This window comes from Haliotis cracherodii, unplaced genomic scaffold (assembly GCF_022045235.1).
Source record: "Haliotis cracherodii isolate W230 unplaced genomic scaffold, xgHalCrac1.p SCAF_4, whole genome shotgun sequence".
NCBI lineage: Eukaryota > Metazoa > Mollusca > Gastropoda > Lepetellida > Haliotidae > Haliotis > Haliotis cracherodii.
In genome coordinates, this window is record NW_027266297.1 from 63,787,836 (window position 1) to 63,802,554 (window position 14,719).

Here is a 14,719-nt window from a genome sequence, read left to right on the forward strand (position 1 = left end):
CTCACTGGGTGTGGGAAGTCAGTGTGAGTCACTGGGTATAGGAAGTCAGTGTGAGTCACTGGTGTTGGAAGTCGGTGTGAGTCACTGGGTGTGGGAAGTCAGTGTGAGTCACTGGGTGTTGGAAGTCAGTGTGGCTCACTGGGTATAGGAAGTCAGTGTGAGTCACTGGGTGTGGGAAGTCAGTGTGGGTCACTGGGTGTGGGAAGTCAGTGTGGCTCACTGGGTGTGGGAAGTCAGTGTGAGTCACTGGGTGTGGGAAGTCAGTGTGAGTCACTGGTGTTGGAAGTCGGTGTGAGTCACTGGGTGTGGGAAGTCAGTGTGAGTCACTGGGTGTGGAAAGTCAGTGTGAGTCACTCGATATGGGAAGTCAGTGAGAGTCACTGAGTGTGGGAAGTCAGTGTGAGTCACTGGGTGTTGGAAGTCAGTGTGAGTCACTGGGTGTGGGAAGTCAGTGTGAGTCACTGGGTGTGGGAAGTCAGTGTGAGTCACTGGGTGTGGGAAGTCAGTGTGAGTCACTGGGTGTTGGAAGTCAGTGTGAGTCACTGGGTGTGGGAAGTCAGTGTGAGTCACTGGGTGTGGGAAGTCAGTGTGAGTCACTGGGTATAGGAAGTCAGTGTGAGTCACTGGGTATAGGAAGTCAGTGTGAGTCACTGGGTGGGGGAAGTCAGTGTGGGTCACTGGGTGTTGGAAGTCAGTGTGGCTCATTGGGTGTTGGAAGTCAGTGTGAGTCACTGGGTGTGGGAAGTCAGTGTGAGTCACTGGATATGGGAAGTCAGTGAGAGTCACTGAGTGTGGGAAGTCAGTGTGAGTCACTGGGTGTTGGAAGTCAGTGTGAGTCACTGGGTGTGGGAAGTCAGTGTGGCTCACTGGGTGTGGAAAATCAGTGTGAGTCACTGGGTATAGGAAGTCAGTGTGAGTCACTGGGTGTGGGAAGTCAGTGTGAATCACTGTGTGTGGGAAGTCAGTGTGAGTCACTGGGTGTGGGAAGTCAGTGTGAGTCACTGGGTGTGGGAAGTCAGTGTGGGTCACTGGGTATGGGAAGTCAGTGTGGGTCACTGGATACGGGAAGTCAGTGTGAGTCACTGGATATGGGAAGTCAGTGTGAGTCACTGGATAGGGGAAGTCGGTGTGGGTCACTGTGTATAGGAAGTCAGTGTGAGTCACTGGGTATCGGAAGTCAGTGTGAGTCACTGGGTGTGGGGAAGTCAGTGTGAGTCACTCGATATGGGAAGTCAGTGTGGGTCACTGGATAGAGGAAATCAGTGTGGGTCACTGTGTATAGGAAGTCAGTGTGAGTCACTGGGTGTGGGAAGTCAGTGTGAGTCACTGGGTATCGGAAGTCAGTGTGAGTCACTGGGTGTGGGAAGTCAGTGTGAGTCACTGGGTATCGGAAGTCAGTGTGAGTCAATGGGTGTGGGAAGTCAGTATGAGTCACTGAATATTGGAAGTCAGTGTGAGTCACTAATTTCTTGATATAGGAAGTCAGTGTGAGTCACTCACTGGGTATTATGAAGTCAGTGTGGGTCACTGGGTGTGGGAAGTCAGTGTGGGTCACTTGGTATCGGAAGTCAGTGTGAGTCACTGGATATGGAAAGTCAGTGTGAGTCACTGGATAGGGGAAGTCAGTGTGAGTCACTGGATAGGGGAAGCCAAACCTTATTTGTAATTTTGGGACAGGTCCGACGTCTATATGGTTTTTAAACTCCAGTTTGGTCTATTAGATATGGCAAGTCGACTATCGAGGTTTCAGAAGACACGTGCTGTTTTGGGCTCCAGGTTTATATGTCTATGTCAAAGTTTATCGTTTGTGTTGCAACTTTAAGCAATTGGATTTGATTCGGTCTTTTGGGGGAGGTTGATTTCGGCCGCTGAACTTTTTTTGTCTGTTTGTTTGTTTGTGGTTTGCCGCCGTACTCAGCAATAGTCCAGCTATATGACGGTGGTCTGTAAATAATCGAGTCTGGACCAGACAATCCAGTGATTGACATCATGAGCATAGATCTACGCAATTAGGATACGATGACATGCATCAACCAAGTCAGCGAGCCTGACCATCCGATCCAGTTAGTCGCCTCTTACGACAAGAACAGTCGCCTTTTAAGTCAATTTGGGTTGCTGAAAAACAGTTCTAACCCGGATATTCACGGGACCCATAGTGGTAAGCGGAACGTCACGCTGTCTGGTATCGAGAACCTTGTACCGCGCTCATCGACATGCCGACCTCCGGGAACTAAAGGTCATGTGAACGAAACAAAACGTTCCAAGATGTAAATCAAGCACTTTAACTCGTCAAAATAAATTCATGTGACTCATCACGTAACGACCATTATCTAACAGTAAATACGGAATGGCATCTGATAAATTCAATATCGTCCGCTTTGGCAATGACGTGACACTCATTACAGGTTTAAAACTAACTTAAAGTTTAAACGTCAAACTTGTTTGTTAATGTAACAAATGTGTTGAAATTGTTTTTTTAAATTATTTATATTTTTTTTATGTATTATCCTACATCATGATACTGTTATAGAAGTTGCAACATAACGGGACTTGCTGTTCAGAGCGTGGTCGTGTTGTGTGGTGACGGGTATGACCTTTAAGGTCCATCAAAACACGCCCTAATGGACATGTCCGTTATTATCCTTTATTTAATGTAAATTAGACTGATTTCCTATATGTTGATAGGAAGTTGCAAATTATGATTGACGTTGTTGAAACACAGGCTAGTCCGTGTGGGCTGTCGTTTATGTGTTCAGTCAGACCGGCGTTGGCGAGAGTTAGTGAGTTCTGCTGTAGAGATACGAATATCAACGTCAGTCGGAGCTGGAGACTATCAGAACTGGAACAATGCTTCAAGTGGCGGTGTTTTTCGGTTGTGTTGCCATGGTACTCTGTGACAGTCAACAGGTAGGTTCCAGTTTTTGACATGATGCTTCACCCGGACGATGTGTTTTGGAGACGTTCGGGAACCATATGTATTGTTTGATTTTTTCGTTGGATTTCTTTGTCAAAAATTTTATGTTTTTTTTATGACACGTCGCTCATACAAATTAAACTAAAAGCCAAGATTCAATGCATTTTACGTAAAAAGGTTTATAAGGCTCTTTTTAACCAAGGTGCATTCTTGTAACGTCTTCGTAAAGTCACCACCAGAAATAATATATTATATATTTTTTTATAAAGGAAGCCGCAAGTCCAAGTCACGTGGACATACAAAACGAAATACCGTATTCGACGTAATAAGCGCCGGGGGACGCTCTCAAAATTAGAAATAGGGGGCTCTTTTATTAGAATATATTTTTGGTGAGAAAAAAAAGATTGAGTTGAAAGATTGTAAATTTCGTAGTTTATGCTGACAGCCTGAAATGATGCAAAAGAAAAGTCTGTGCGTATCATACACCACAGATATATTTTCCAGAATTTAATTGCCCATAAATAAGGGTGCATATAACACACGAGTGCGTTTTATAAACGAACAAATGAGTCTTGTCTACATTGATTAATCGGAAGGGGTGTTAATTGGGATTGTTCACTAGCCAATATATCAGCAAATATCGCCGTGGGCGCTTATTAGAGCGGGGCGCTTATTACGTCGAATACGGTAAGGGATCATATGTTCTTGAACGATACCACATTCAAAACTGGCAATGCTCTCTATCATTATCCAATAAACAATCAAGTTATTCAGTCTTTAAAATAGTTTCTGAAGAATCACTATTTATTTAAAGTCACGGTGAAAACATTTCGAATAGCGTGTGTAATAAGCAGATATAGCTCTCACAAATTCTTTATTGTGACGAGAAGACGTGTGGGGATATTAAGAGAACGCAGAATGAGTTATTCACTGTAGAAAATGAATATTTCTTCTTATCAATGTGTCCGTTATTTGCTGATCTCAGAAATCAGGTCATCGTAAAATATTCTATTCGTTATTCCAGTATACAATTCTTGTTTATTATTGTCAAGTAAGTGAGTGAGTTGGGTTTAACGCCGCTTTTAACAGTATTCCAGTTATATCACGGCGTGTCAGCTTCATGTGGGAGGAAAGCCCGAAGTGATGCAGGTCTCAGACGTTTACCACTTCGGTGAAACCCACGAGCACAGGTATGGTGCTGACAAACCTAGAATCATAATCGGGGCGAACCGGGATTCGAGCCCACAATCATAGGTTTCTGGCGTGCCCAAGGGACGCAACTCTGCCCAGCGAATTGCGGCGCCTTAGACGACTGGGCCACCTGTGCCCCCTATTTGTCAAGTAACAATGAGGAAATAACGAAATAACTGTCAATGTACATGTGGTCTGCAATGAAACAAAGAAGTTCCAAATATGCTACTTAATAGTTTTATATACACACTTTACTGTATAGCATGTACTTTAGGCCCTTGACCTGTCAGCATTATAAATATATTTATACTTTATATATACTGACTTGACCAAACATTTAAGGCCCAATTGCAATATCCATGAATGATAGGTGAGTAATCACGTTGACTTACTTTGTAACAAAATAAAGCCAATTTACATTTTTATTTTTTAATAATGATATCCAGGAACACCACGCGCCAAGCATTCACACATGCACATGCGCAGGCCCTGGCTTCTCCGTCACCATCGGCAGGAGAAGAAGGAACAAACTGTTGATTAAACGATGCTTTCAATACCAGGGAGATGGCGCTACGTCCTCTGCCCATATAATGCGCTGACATGGTATCTCATACACGATGTGAATAGTTTTCGTAGCTTGTTCAAGCGTATATCTTAGGATTCTATCTATATTGATGTCATTGTTCGATGTCATTGTTCGACTACGATCCCAATCCCCCTTTTGTAACGAAATGTAGTGTGTTGAAGAAAAAGCCATCATCCCCACCCACCCCCCACCCCCACCCCCACCCCCACCCCCATCTCACCTCCCTTACCCTTAATGCTGGATTCGCCCTTGCTCATGACTCAATATATGTTTCTTGTTTCTTAGGTATGACACTGTACTGTGTATTCATTAATAGTACAGTAAACAACGTTTATAACGAACACGCTTAACTACCCTATAACGAACCTATTTTTAGTCCCGGCCATTTGTTGTATATATGCTTATAACGAACTACGGTTATTACGAACTAAAGTTAGTGTCCCCTTTGAGTTCGTTATAACCGTAGTTTACTGTAGATGTAATGCGCAATAATGTCGTTTAAGTATGACTGATTTATTCAAATTCTGATTACAATCCAATTTGATATTGCTTAATACCTGTAACTTTTTACGCTTGGTAAAAACTGGAAGTGCACGCGGTAGTGCACATCGCCTTTAAATAACATGAAAATAACACTGAATTTGTGTATGACATCATTAATTCTCCCTGAAACTGAATATTTTTTAATTGTAAATTGGTGTAAACTCAGTCAATCTTCTGTTCTGTTCACTGCAGCTGTCGGACGACGCCAGCATCAACGTACTACGAAGCATCAGACGTCTCAAGACAATACAAAGGAGGAATATGGAACAGCCGTCAGAGGCTCTCAAGCAGAGGAAGGACACCGGCGGTAGGTGTATGGGTGGGGGTGGAGTGGGGTGGGGTGGGGGTGGGGGGGGGGGGTCACGGGCTGGAGGGAGGAACATGGAACAGTCGTCACAGGCTCTCACACAGAGTTGTGTAGGTGTGGGTTGATTTGAGGGGTGGGGGGTGGGGTGGGTGGATGTGTGTGAGAGTGAGGGTGTGGGTGTGGTTGTAGGAGCGGGCGTCTGTGTGGGTGTGGGTGTGGGTGGATGTGTGGGTATAGGTGTGTTTGTGTGTTGGCGGGTGGTATGGGTGTGGGTATGGGTGTGTTTGTGTGTTGGCGGGTGGTATGGGTGTGGGTATGGGTGTGTTTGTGTGTTGGCGGGTGGTATGGGTGTGGGTATGGGTGTGTTTGTGTGTTGGCGGGTGGTATGGGTGTGGGTATGGGTGTGTTTGTGTGTTGGCGGGTGGTATGGGTGTGGGTATAGGTGTGTTTGTGTGTTGGCGGGTGGTATGGGTGTGGGTATAGGTGTGTTTGTGTGTTGGCGGGTGGTATGGGTGTGGGTATGGGTGTGGGTATGGGTGCGCGCGAGGATGGGTGTGGATGGTAGGGGTTTGGTTGAGGGTGTGGTTGTAAGTGTGGGTGCGCGTGTGGGTGGGTGTGGTAGGGGTTCGGGTTAAGCGGGTATCATGGCAGCAGTTTACTGAGCAATTACACCATGATGGCGTTGATAGTGGATTTACAGACACTAAAACGGGTCTTTTTGAACACCATATCGATCCGTGATGACTACATCCACACCAGGTTATATATCCTCAAATCCAGCTATGCGTTGTTTCAGACCCCCTGACGTGCAACGCCTGTTCCTTCTCGAGCGAAACCAAAAACTGTGTCTACATGGATGAAGTGTGTGCCCCGGGGGTAAGTACAGGCGTGTGACAAGCCACACCCCGACTTTATATTCAGGAAGCAAACAGCTGGTACATTAACAACAACCTGGCAGTCATTGCACAACACAGTGTGGGGAAAAAACAAAGACTCGGACGGTGGTTTCACACGTATTGTCAGATCACTGTAGTGAACCTCTTGACACTTTTAAGCATTTCGTGTTTTCTTTAAAATACAAAAAAAATGATTAATATTGAATTTGACCTGAAACGTGAATAATTTCTTTCGGAATTGTGGGTTCATACTGTTGAATTTGTAAAGTAGGTTTTCCGTTAGCCAGCCCGTTGGCTGTTGACCACGTGACGCCATCACGTTTCAGCCGCTGTACCCGCTCCCATGCTGTTCAGTGTAATCTGCCGGGCAAAAGTTTGTTTGTTTGTTTGTTTGTTTGTTTGTTTAACGCCGCACTCCAGCTATGTGACGGCGGTTTGTAAATAATCGAGTCTGGACCAGACAATCCAGTCATTGAAGTCATGAGTATCGATCCACGCAAATGGCATACGGTGATAGCATCAACCAAGTCAGCGAGCCTGACCATCCGATACCGTTTCTCTCCTCTTACGACAAGCATGGGTTGCTGAAGACCAATTCTAACCCGGATCTTCACGGGTCGCAAAAGAAAATATACACCCTGCTTGATGGTGGCTAGAAATGAAACAAACAAGAAATAGTTATTCGATGGTGATGTATTTGACACGGGTATCCTAATTGTGTTTTGGACCTTACGCTTGCAGTGTTCCGGTGACTGTTTTCAACCTAGTAGCGTTTTGATAACGTTTGAAATTGTTGGGTCAAGTCCAGTGTTCAAGTGTATACTTTTCTTAGACCGACGGTTTATGTGTGTGCTCTGTTCCTCACAGCAAATCTGCGCGGACATCTGGCGGAGTGAAGGTAGGAACAGGAACTACAATGGCTGCATCAACCCCGACCTGTGCGCCATGATCAAAGAGGCCAAGGACACTACCTACGTCAGAGTGTCCTGCTGCTTGACAGACTTGTGTAACTGGTGAAGGGGACAGCCACCTCGCAGAGCAGAGCAATGGTCGTTGGCAGAACATTTTCATGTGACTAAATGTGAATTAAAGAAACTGTCGTCGATCCTTTTTTAATGTATTTTATACGCCACGTGATAGTAGTCGTTATGCAAACGTACACATTCATTCCCAGATACATAGATGTGTGTGATGTGTGTTGTGACACTCGTCAAGGGATACCTGGCAATGTCTGACGTCAGTACACCTATTACGCTGATTGACTAAATAAGCTTACATTTAATCAGCTACTAATGTGTAAGGAAAATAATACCTTATATGGGTGTGTTGTTTATTCTAGAAATGTTCTAGCTAGGAAAACGTTGTTAGTATAATAACGATTATGTCATTTGTCGCTTAAATGTATAATAGTATTTAAATGATTATTATGTGCGTGGGTCTATGACCTTATTTCTAAAACAATAAACTTCTTCGTTTAGTAATCCTTCAGTTGTGCCGACATCACTGTAGAAACACAACACACTAATGTACAAATGTAAGCAAAATACATCAGCAACTCTCTCTCCAATAGATATGTAAGAGAGAGACACCGGCAACCCTCTCTCGCCATTAGACAAGTAAGCGAGAAACACCAGCAATTCTCTATTCATGACATACTGTATGTAAGACAAACATCATCTCTCTCTTCCTTGGATATGTAACTCATTTTTCGTTACATATGCAAGTGAAAGACATCATCAACTCTCTCCTCATTACATATGTACGCGAGAAACATAAGAAGACTCTCTTCTTTCATCCTCCCCTGTCTTACATACACCTGCCTGTAGCCCTGGTGGCATACAACCTCCCATGTCTTACATACACCTGCTTGTAGCCCTGGTGGCATACATCTTATCCTGACTTCCATACACTTGCCAGTAGCCCTGATGGTATACATCTTACCCTGTCTTGCATACACCTGCCAGTAGCCCTGCTGGCATACATCTTACCCTGACTTGCATACACCTGCCAGTAGCCCTGGTGGCATACATCTTACCCTGTCTTGAATACACCTGCCTGTAGCCCTGATGGTATACATCTTACCCTGACTTGCATACACCTGCCTGTAGCCCTGATGGTATACATCTTACCCTGACTTGCATACACCTGCCTGTAGCCCTGATGGTATACATCTTACCCTGACTTGCATACACCTGCCAGTAGCCCTGATAGTATACATCTTACCCTAACTTGCATACACCTGCCTGTAGCCCTGCTGTCATACATCTTACCCTGACTTGCATACTCACACCTGCCTGTAGCCCTGATGGTATACATCTTACCCTGACTTGCATACACCTGCCTGTAGCCCTGATGGCATACATCTTACCCTGACTTGCATACTCACACCTGCCTGTAGCCCTGATGGTATACATCCTACCCTGACTTGCATACTCACACCTGCCTGTAGCCCTGATGGTATACATCTTACCCTGACTTGCATACACCTGCCTGTAGCCCCGTTGGCATACATCTTACCCTGACTTGCATACACCTGCCTGTAACCCTGATGGCATACATCTTACCCTGATTTGCATACACCTGCCTGTAAGCCCTGATGGCATACATCTTACCCTGACTTGCATACACCTGCCTGTAGCCCTGCTGGTATACATCTTACCCTGACTTGCATACTCACACCTGCCTGTAGCCCTGATGGTATACATCTTACCCTGTCTTGAATACACCTACCTGTAGCCATGATGGAATACATCTTACCCTGACTTGCATACACCTGCCAGTAGCCCTGATGGCATACATCGTCCCATGTCTTACATACACCTGCCAGTAGCCCTGATGGCATACATCCTCCTCTGTCTTGCATACACCTGCCAGTAGCCCTGGTGGCATACATCTTACCCTGACTTGCGTACACCTGCTCTAGCCCTGATGGTGTACATCCTCCCTGCATACCATCAGGGCTACGGACAGATGTATGCAAGTCAGGGTATGATATTTACCACACAACTTTGTAGGACTTGTGGGTGGGTGAGTGAGTGAGTGAGTGAGTGAGTGAGTGAGTGAGTGAGCGAGTGGCAGTTATATTACGGCGTGTCAGATTAATGTAGGAGGAAAGCCCAAAGTCAAGCAGGTCTCTGGCGCTAACCACTTTGGCGAAACCCACGAGCACTGACATGATGCTGACAAACCTTGAAACATAATCGGGGCGAACCGGGATTCGAACCCATAATCATGGGTTTCTGGCGTACCAAAGGGAATCACGGCGCCTTAGACGACTGGGCCAGCAGTGCACCCTGTCATCATTAAATGAGCTGGTATTAACGGGCTTTGAACGGCGTATCAACATGACAAAAGGAAGGAAAGCCTTTGTATATGTGTGTGCTACAGATCTTATGCTTGAGGTATCATGGCACAGAGAAACCAATGATCACAGTCCTGGATTGGAATCCCGATAAACTTATCTTTCCACGACAAAAGAACTTCCAGACCCAACTCCTCTTAGACCCAGGGTCAACGAAATGATTAAGATGTTTCTTTGAACACAGTTTCAATGTCTTTTAACATAACAGTGTTTGCAATAATCGCTCAGGAGTAGCCTCGTAGGTTGAAGCGTTCACTCGTCACGCCGAAGACCCGGGTTCGATTCCCAACATGGGTACAATGTGTGAAGCCCATTTCTGGTGTCCCTCGCCGTGATATTGCTGGAATATTGCTAAAAGCGGCGTACAATACGTATACGGTAGTATAGCGGGTATGTAGTGTTGGGTATGTAGTACTGGGTATGTAGTAGCGTGTATGTAGTAGCGGGTATGTAGTAGCGTGTATGTAGTGTTGGGTATGTAGTATTGGGTATGCAGTAGCGTGTATGTAGTAGCGGGGAGTATAGCGGGTATGTAGCAGCGGGTATGTAGTAGCGTGTATGTAGTAGCGTGTAAGTAGTAGCGGGTATGTAGTAGCGTGTATGTAGTAGCGGGGAGTATAGCGGGTATGTAGTAGCGGGGAGTATAGCGGGTATGTAGTAGCGTGTATGTAGTAGCGTGTATGTAGTAGCGGGTAGTATAGCGTGTATGTAGTAGCGTGTATGTAGTAGCGGGTAGTATAGCGTGTATGTAGTAGCGTGTATGTAGTAGCGGGTAGTATAGTGGGTATGTAGTAGCGGGTATGCAGTAGCGGGTATGTAGTAGCAGGGAGTAGAGCGGGTATGTAGTAGCGGGTATGTAGTATTGGGTATGTAGTAGCGGGGAGTATAGCGGGTATGTAGTAGCGTGTATGTAGTATCGGGTATGTAGTAGCGTGTATGTAGTAGCGTGTATGTAGGAGCAGTGAGTATAGCGGGTATGTAGTAGCGGGGAGTATAGCGTGTATGTAGTAGCGGGTATGTAGTAGCAGGGAGTATAGCGGGTATGTAGTAGCGTGTATGTAGTATCGGGTATGTAGTAGCGTGTATGTAGTAGCGTGTATGTAGGAGCAGTGAGTATAGCGGGTATGTAGTAGCGGGGAGTATAGCGTGTATGTAGTAGCGGGTATGTAGTAGCAGGGAGTATAGCGGGTATGTAGTAGCGGGGAGTATAGCGGGTATGTAGTAGCGTGTATGTAGTAGCGTGTATGTAGTAGCGGGTATATAGCAGCGGGTATGTAGTAGCGGGGAGTATAGCGGGTATGTAGTAGCGGGTATGTAGTAGCAGGGATTATAGCGGGTATGTAGTAGCGGGTATGTAGTGGCGGGAAGTATAGCGGGTATGTAGTGGCGGGTAGTATAGCGGGTATGTAGTAGCGGGTATGTAGTATTGGGTAAGTAGTAACGGGTATGTAGTAGCAGGGAATATAGCGGGTATGTAGTATTGGGTATCTAGTAGCGGGTATGTATGTAGTGGGTATGTAGTAGCGGGTAGTATAGCGTGTATGTAGTAGCGGGTATGATGTAGATGTTGGCTGGGCGGTTCAGATGACAGTCATGTTAATAATAATCATAATAATAATATAGCCTGTAAATATAATATAAACATCAAACGATTTTTGTCACAAAAAATAATAATAAGCTTTCGTAGAAATTACACACAATTACATGTCTTCATATTATCAGCACTGGCATGAATAAATTCTTAAATATTAATAGCAGGTTGTAAACTATTTCTGAATAACTATATACAAAATGTCATTTGTGAATACTCTGTGAATACATTACATTCACACATAACATTAGTTTAGAAGGATAACTATATAGCAACCATAAGTTTGACCCATATATATAACGGGGCGGTCGGGTAGCCTAGTGGTCAAAACGTTCGCTCGTCACGCCGAAGACCCGGGTTCGATTCCCGACATGGGTACAATGTGGGAAGCCCATTTCCTGTGTCCCCCGCCGTGATATTGCTGGAATATTGCTAAAAGCGGCGTAAAATCATACTCACTCACTCACATATATATAACCATGAAGATATAAATAAATTTATTCCATGATTACACGTAATTATCTGAATACCAATATAAATAGTAGACTTAGATAGTAGCCATGAATAAATTCGATTTACATGCATGATTCATGTCCATATTACCAATATAAATAATAAAATATGTAACGATGGATTTATACAATTATATCCCCGCTGTACCATTGCGTGGCAATGAGCTCAACTCAACTCAAGGGTTAAGGGACTGCCTTCTTGGTCTAGTGGTAGAGCGTCCGCCCGTAGAGAGGAAGGTCCAGGGTTCGATCCCAGGCCGCGTCATGCCCCCAAAAAAGATGGTACTTTTTGTTACCTTGTCTGACGCTCGGCAAGGACTGTTCGGCTCAGAGTCAGTATAATGGGGTATTCAAGTTAAACTGCGGCAAGGTATCTCAGTGGGTTAGCACTATAAATCGGCATCAGTCCGGACTAGTTTCCAATATAATTTAGTTAAGTAAAGTTTATACTGGTAATACAGCATTTAACTAGATAACATACTGTATGGATGTACTACGATACAGCTTAGATTTAAATGAATAAATTCCACATACAACCAACTGAACAGATAGTTGCAATACAGTAAACTACGGTTATAACGAACACGCTTATAACGAACTGACGGATATAACGAACTTACTCTTTAGTCCCGACTATTTGCTGTAGTTATGCTGTATATGCTTATAACGAACTACGGTTATAACGAACTAAAATTAGTGGTCCCTTTTAGTTTGTTATAACCGTAGTTTACTTACCTACTTTTACTTTAACCACCAGCGACGTTTAATTATACACTGATGCATTAATCTAACACATCTTAAGAAATACAATATGTACAACACCATATACAGTATAAGAAATACACAAATCAAATAAACTAACATGAGGCCCGTTCCCCAAAGCGATCGTAGCGCTACGAATGTAAGTATTTGCTAAAGTATGGGAGCTATGTCGTCTTAGCGCTACGATCGCTTTGTCGAACGGGACCCTGGATTATGAAATCCTCAAAACACAAACACCGAGTTACAAGAATATACACAGTATTCAACATCTAAAATCAGCAAGGGGCTGGTTACGGTTCGTAAACAACATGGATTTCAACGTGCAGATCTCAGTTGACTGCAGGATTTGCAAGCATGTGTACCGCCAACTGAGCGTCGACAGATATTTTGTAAATTCTTTCATGCTATTAATCAAGATGCTCACGTGATTTGATGCACTTCGCGGGATAAGGCCCGTTTATTACACTATAGATCTGATCATTGAGCAGATCGTCTTGATTGGGCACCGCCATTTTGTTTGAAGCAAATGCAAATGTTAAGATGTGTTAGATTAATGCATCAGTGTATAATTAAACTTATCTGGTGGTTAAAGTGACGTTTTGTTTGTTTGTTTGTTTGTTGTTTAACGCCGCACACCAGCTATATGACGGCGATCTGTAAATAATCGAGTCTGGACCAGACAATCCAGTGATTAATATCATGAGCATCGATCCACACAATTGGCATAGATGACATGCATCAACCAAGTCAGCGAGCCTGACCACCCGTTCCCGTTAGTCGAATCTTACGACAAGCATAGTCGCCTTTCACGGCAAGCATGGGTTGCTGAAGACTTATTCTACCCCAGATCTTCACGGGTTATTTTAACTAATTGTGGGTGGTGTGTACTGTAAACGTTAAATTGATAAAGCATGCTTTCACCAGTTGTTGTTGTTGTTGTTGTTGCACGGACGGCCCAGTCGTCTAAGGCGCCGCGATTCGCTGGGCAGAGTTGCGTCTTTTGGCTATGCCAGAAACCTATGATTGTGGGTTCAAATCCCGGTTCGCCCCAATTATGTTTCTAGGTTTGTCACCACCATACCCGTGCTCGTGGATTTCAGCGAAATGGTAACCCCACATGAAGCTGACACGCTGCGATATAACTGGAATACTGTTAAAAGCGGCGTTAAACCCAACTCACTCACTCACACACCTCATGATGACGTCGTCCCGGTACATTATGAAACCTGTGGGTGAATGTGGGTGGCCCAGCGGGCGAGATTGACTTCTACCTCGTCAGCGATGTCCGTGAGTTTTAATTCAAGATTCGCCTGATCAGGTCCCTTGGTTAGTCATCACCAAACCTCTATTACCTTTTTCCTTTAAAACAGTTACAGTCGAAAGTACAAAATCTTGCTCCCGCCGTTCTCTTAAAAAATGTTTGTTTCTCAAATAAAACCCATTCTGGTGTATTCATCCGAGGTATGGGGTTGGCATATAAAGGGGAGGCATTGGAACAGTTTCATGTAAAATATTTTAAATATGTTCTAGGTGCTGGCAAATCTTCAACTACTGCAGCTAATTTAAGTGTGGTCGGCGTAACATATACAGTAAACTACGGTTATAACGAACTCAAATGGACCACTAATTTTAGTTCGTTGTAGCCGTGGTTCGTTATATGCATATATATATACAGCATAACTACGGCAAATAGTCGGAACAAAAAAGTAAGTTCGTTATATCCGTCAGTTCGTTATAAGCGTGTTCGTTATAACCGTAGTTTACTGTATTGCGATTCATTCACCAGATGCATTAAGTATTGGTGTAAACTTGTATGTATGCCGGATACTGGATATCCAAAGCAATGTAACGACGTGTTGAGAAGATTGGACGAGCAAGGCAGAATTACATGGGCCTCAAATGTTAAGACATAATTTTATTCATATGGTTTTAATTATGTATGGATAAATCAAAGTGCCGTTTATATTCATTATCTCTTTTTAGAATTTCAACAAAGAGTTAAAGACTGTTGTGGTTAGAATGGTTAGAATCAATGTCCAAATCAAATAAATGTTTA

The 14,719-nt window shown here is 44.0% G+C and overlaps 2 protein-coding genes across 2 annotated transcripts; one reads left to right on the forward strand and one right to left on the reverse strand.

Annotated features, from left to right (window-relative positions):
• Positions 1 to 270: 270 nt before the first annotated feature.
• On the reverse strand, positions 271 to 2,215 carry LOC139479592 (uncharacterized). Its single transcript, XM_071262431.1, has 2 exons — positions 2,194 to 2,215; positions 271 to 1,136 (listed from the first exon to the last, which is right to left on the reverse strand). Exons 1-2 carry the CDS (start codon positions 2,213 to 2,215, stop codon positions 271 to 273), a joined length of 888 nt encoding a protein of 295 aa, XP_071118532.1.
• A 526-nt stretch (positions 2,216 to 2,741) lies between these two features.
• LOC139479840 (uncharacterized) lies at positions 2,742 to 7,542 on the forward strand. The gene is made up of 4 exons (XM_071262734.1): positions 2,742 to 2,907; positions 5,427 to 5,541; positions 6,338 to 6,417; positions 7,305 to 7,542. The coding sequence occupies exons 1-4, from the start codon at positions 2,848 to 2,850 to the stop codon at positions 7,452 to 7,454; spliced, it is 405 nt and encodes a 134-aa protein (XP_071118835.1). The 5' UTR covers positions 2,742 to 2,847; the 3' UTR covers positions 7,455 to 7,542.
• The last annotated feature ends 7,177 nt before the right edge of the window (positions 7,543 to 14,719 follow it).

Excerpts from the sequence above, each read along its gene's own strand:
- LOC139479592 (XM_071262431.1), bottom strand. The coding sequence starts at position 2,215 with ATGTCGATGAGCGCGGTACAAG. Across the intron at positions 1,137-2,193 it reads GTCGATGAGCGCGGTACAAG|TGACCCACACCGACTTCCCC; the intron begins GTTCTCGATACC and ends TCCTATACACAG.
- LOC139479840 (XM_071262734.1), top strand. The coding sequence starts at position 2,848 with ATGCTTCAAGTGGCGGTGTTTTTCGGTTGTGTTGCCATGGTACTCTGT. Across the intron at positions 5,542-6,337 it reads GCAGAGGAAGGACACCGGCG|ACCCCCTGACGTGCAACGCC; the intron begins GTAGGTGTATGG and ends GCGTTGTTTCAG. Across the intron at positions 6,418-7,304 it reads ATGAAGTGTGTGCCCCGGGG|CAAATCTGCGCGGACATCTG; the intron begins GTAAGTACAGGC and ends TGTTCCTCACAG.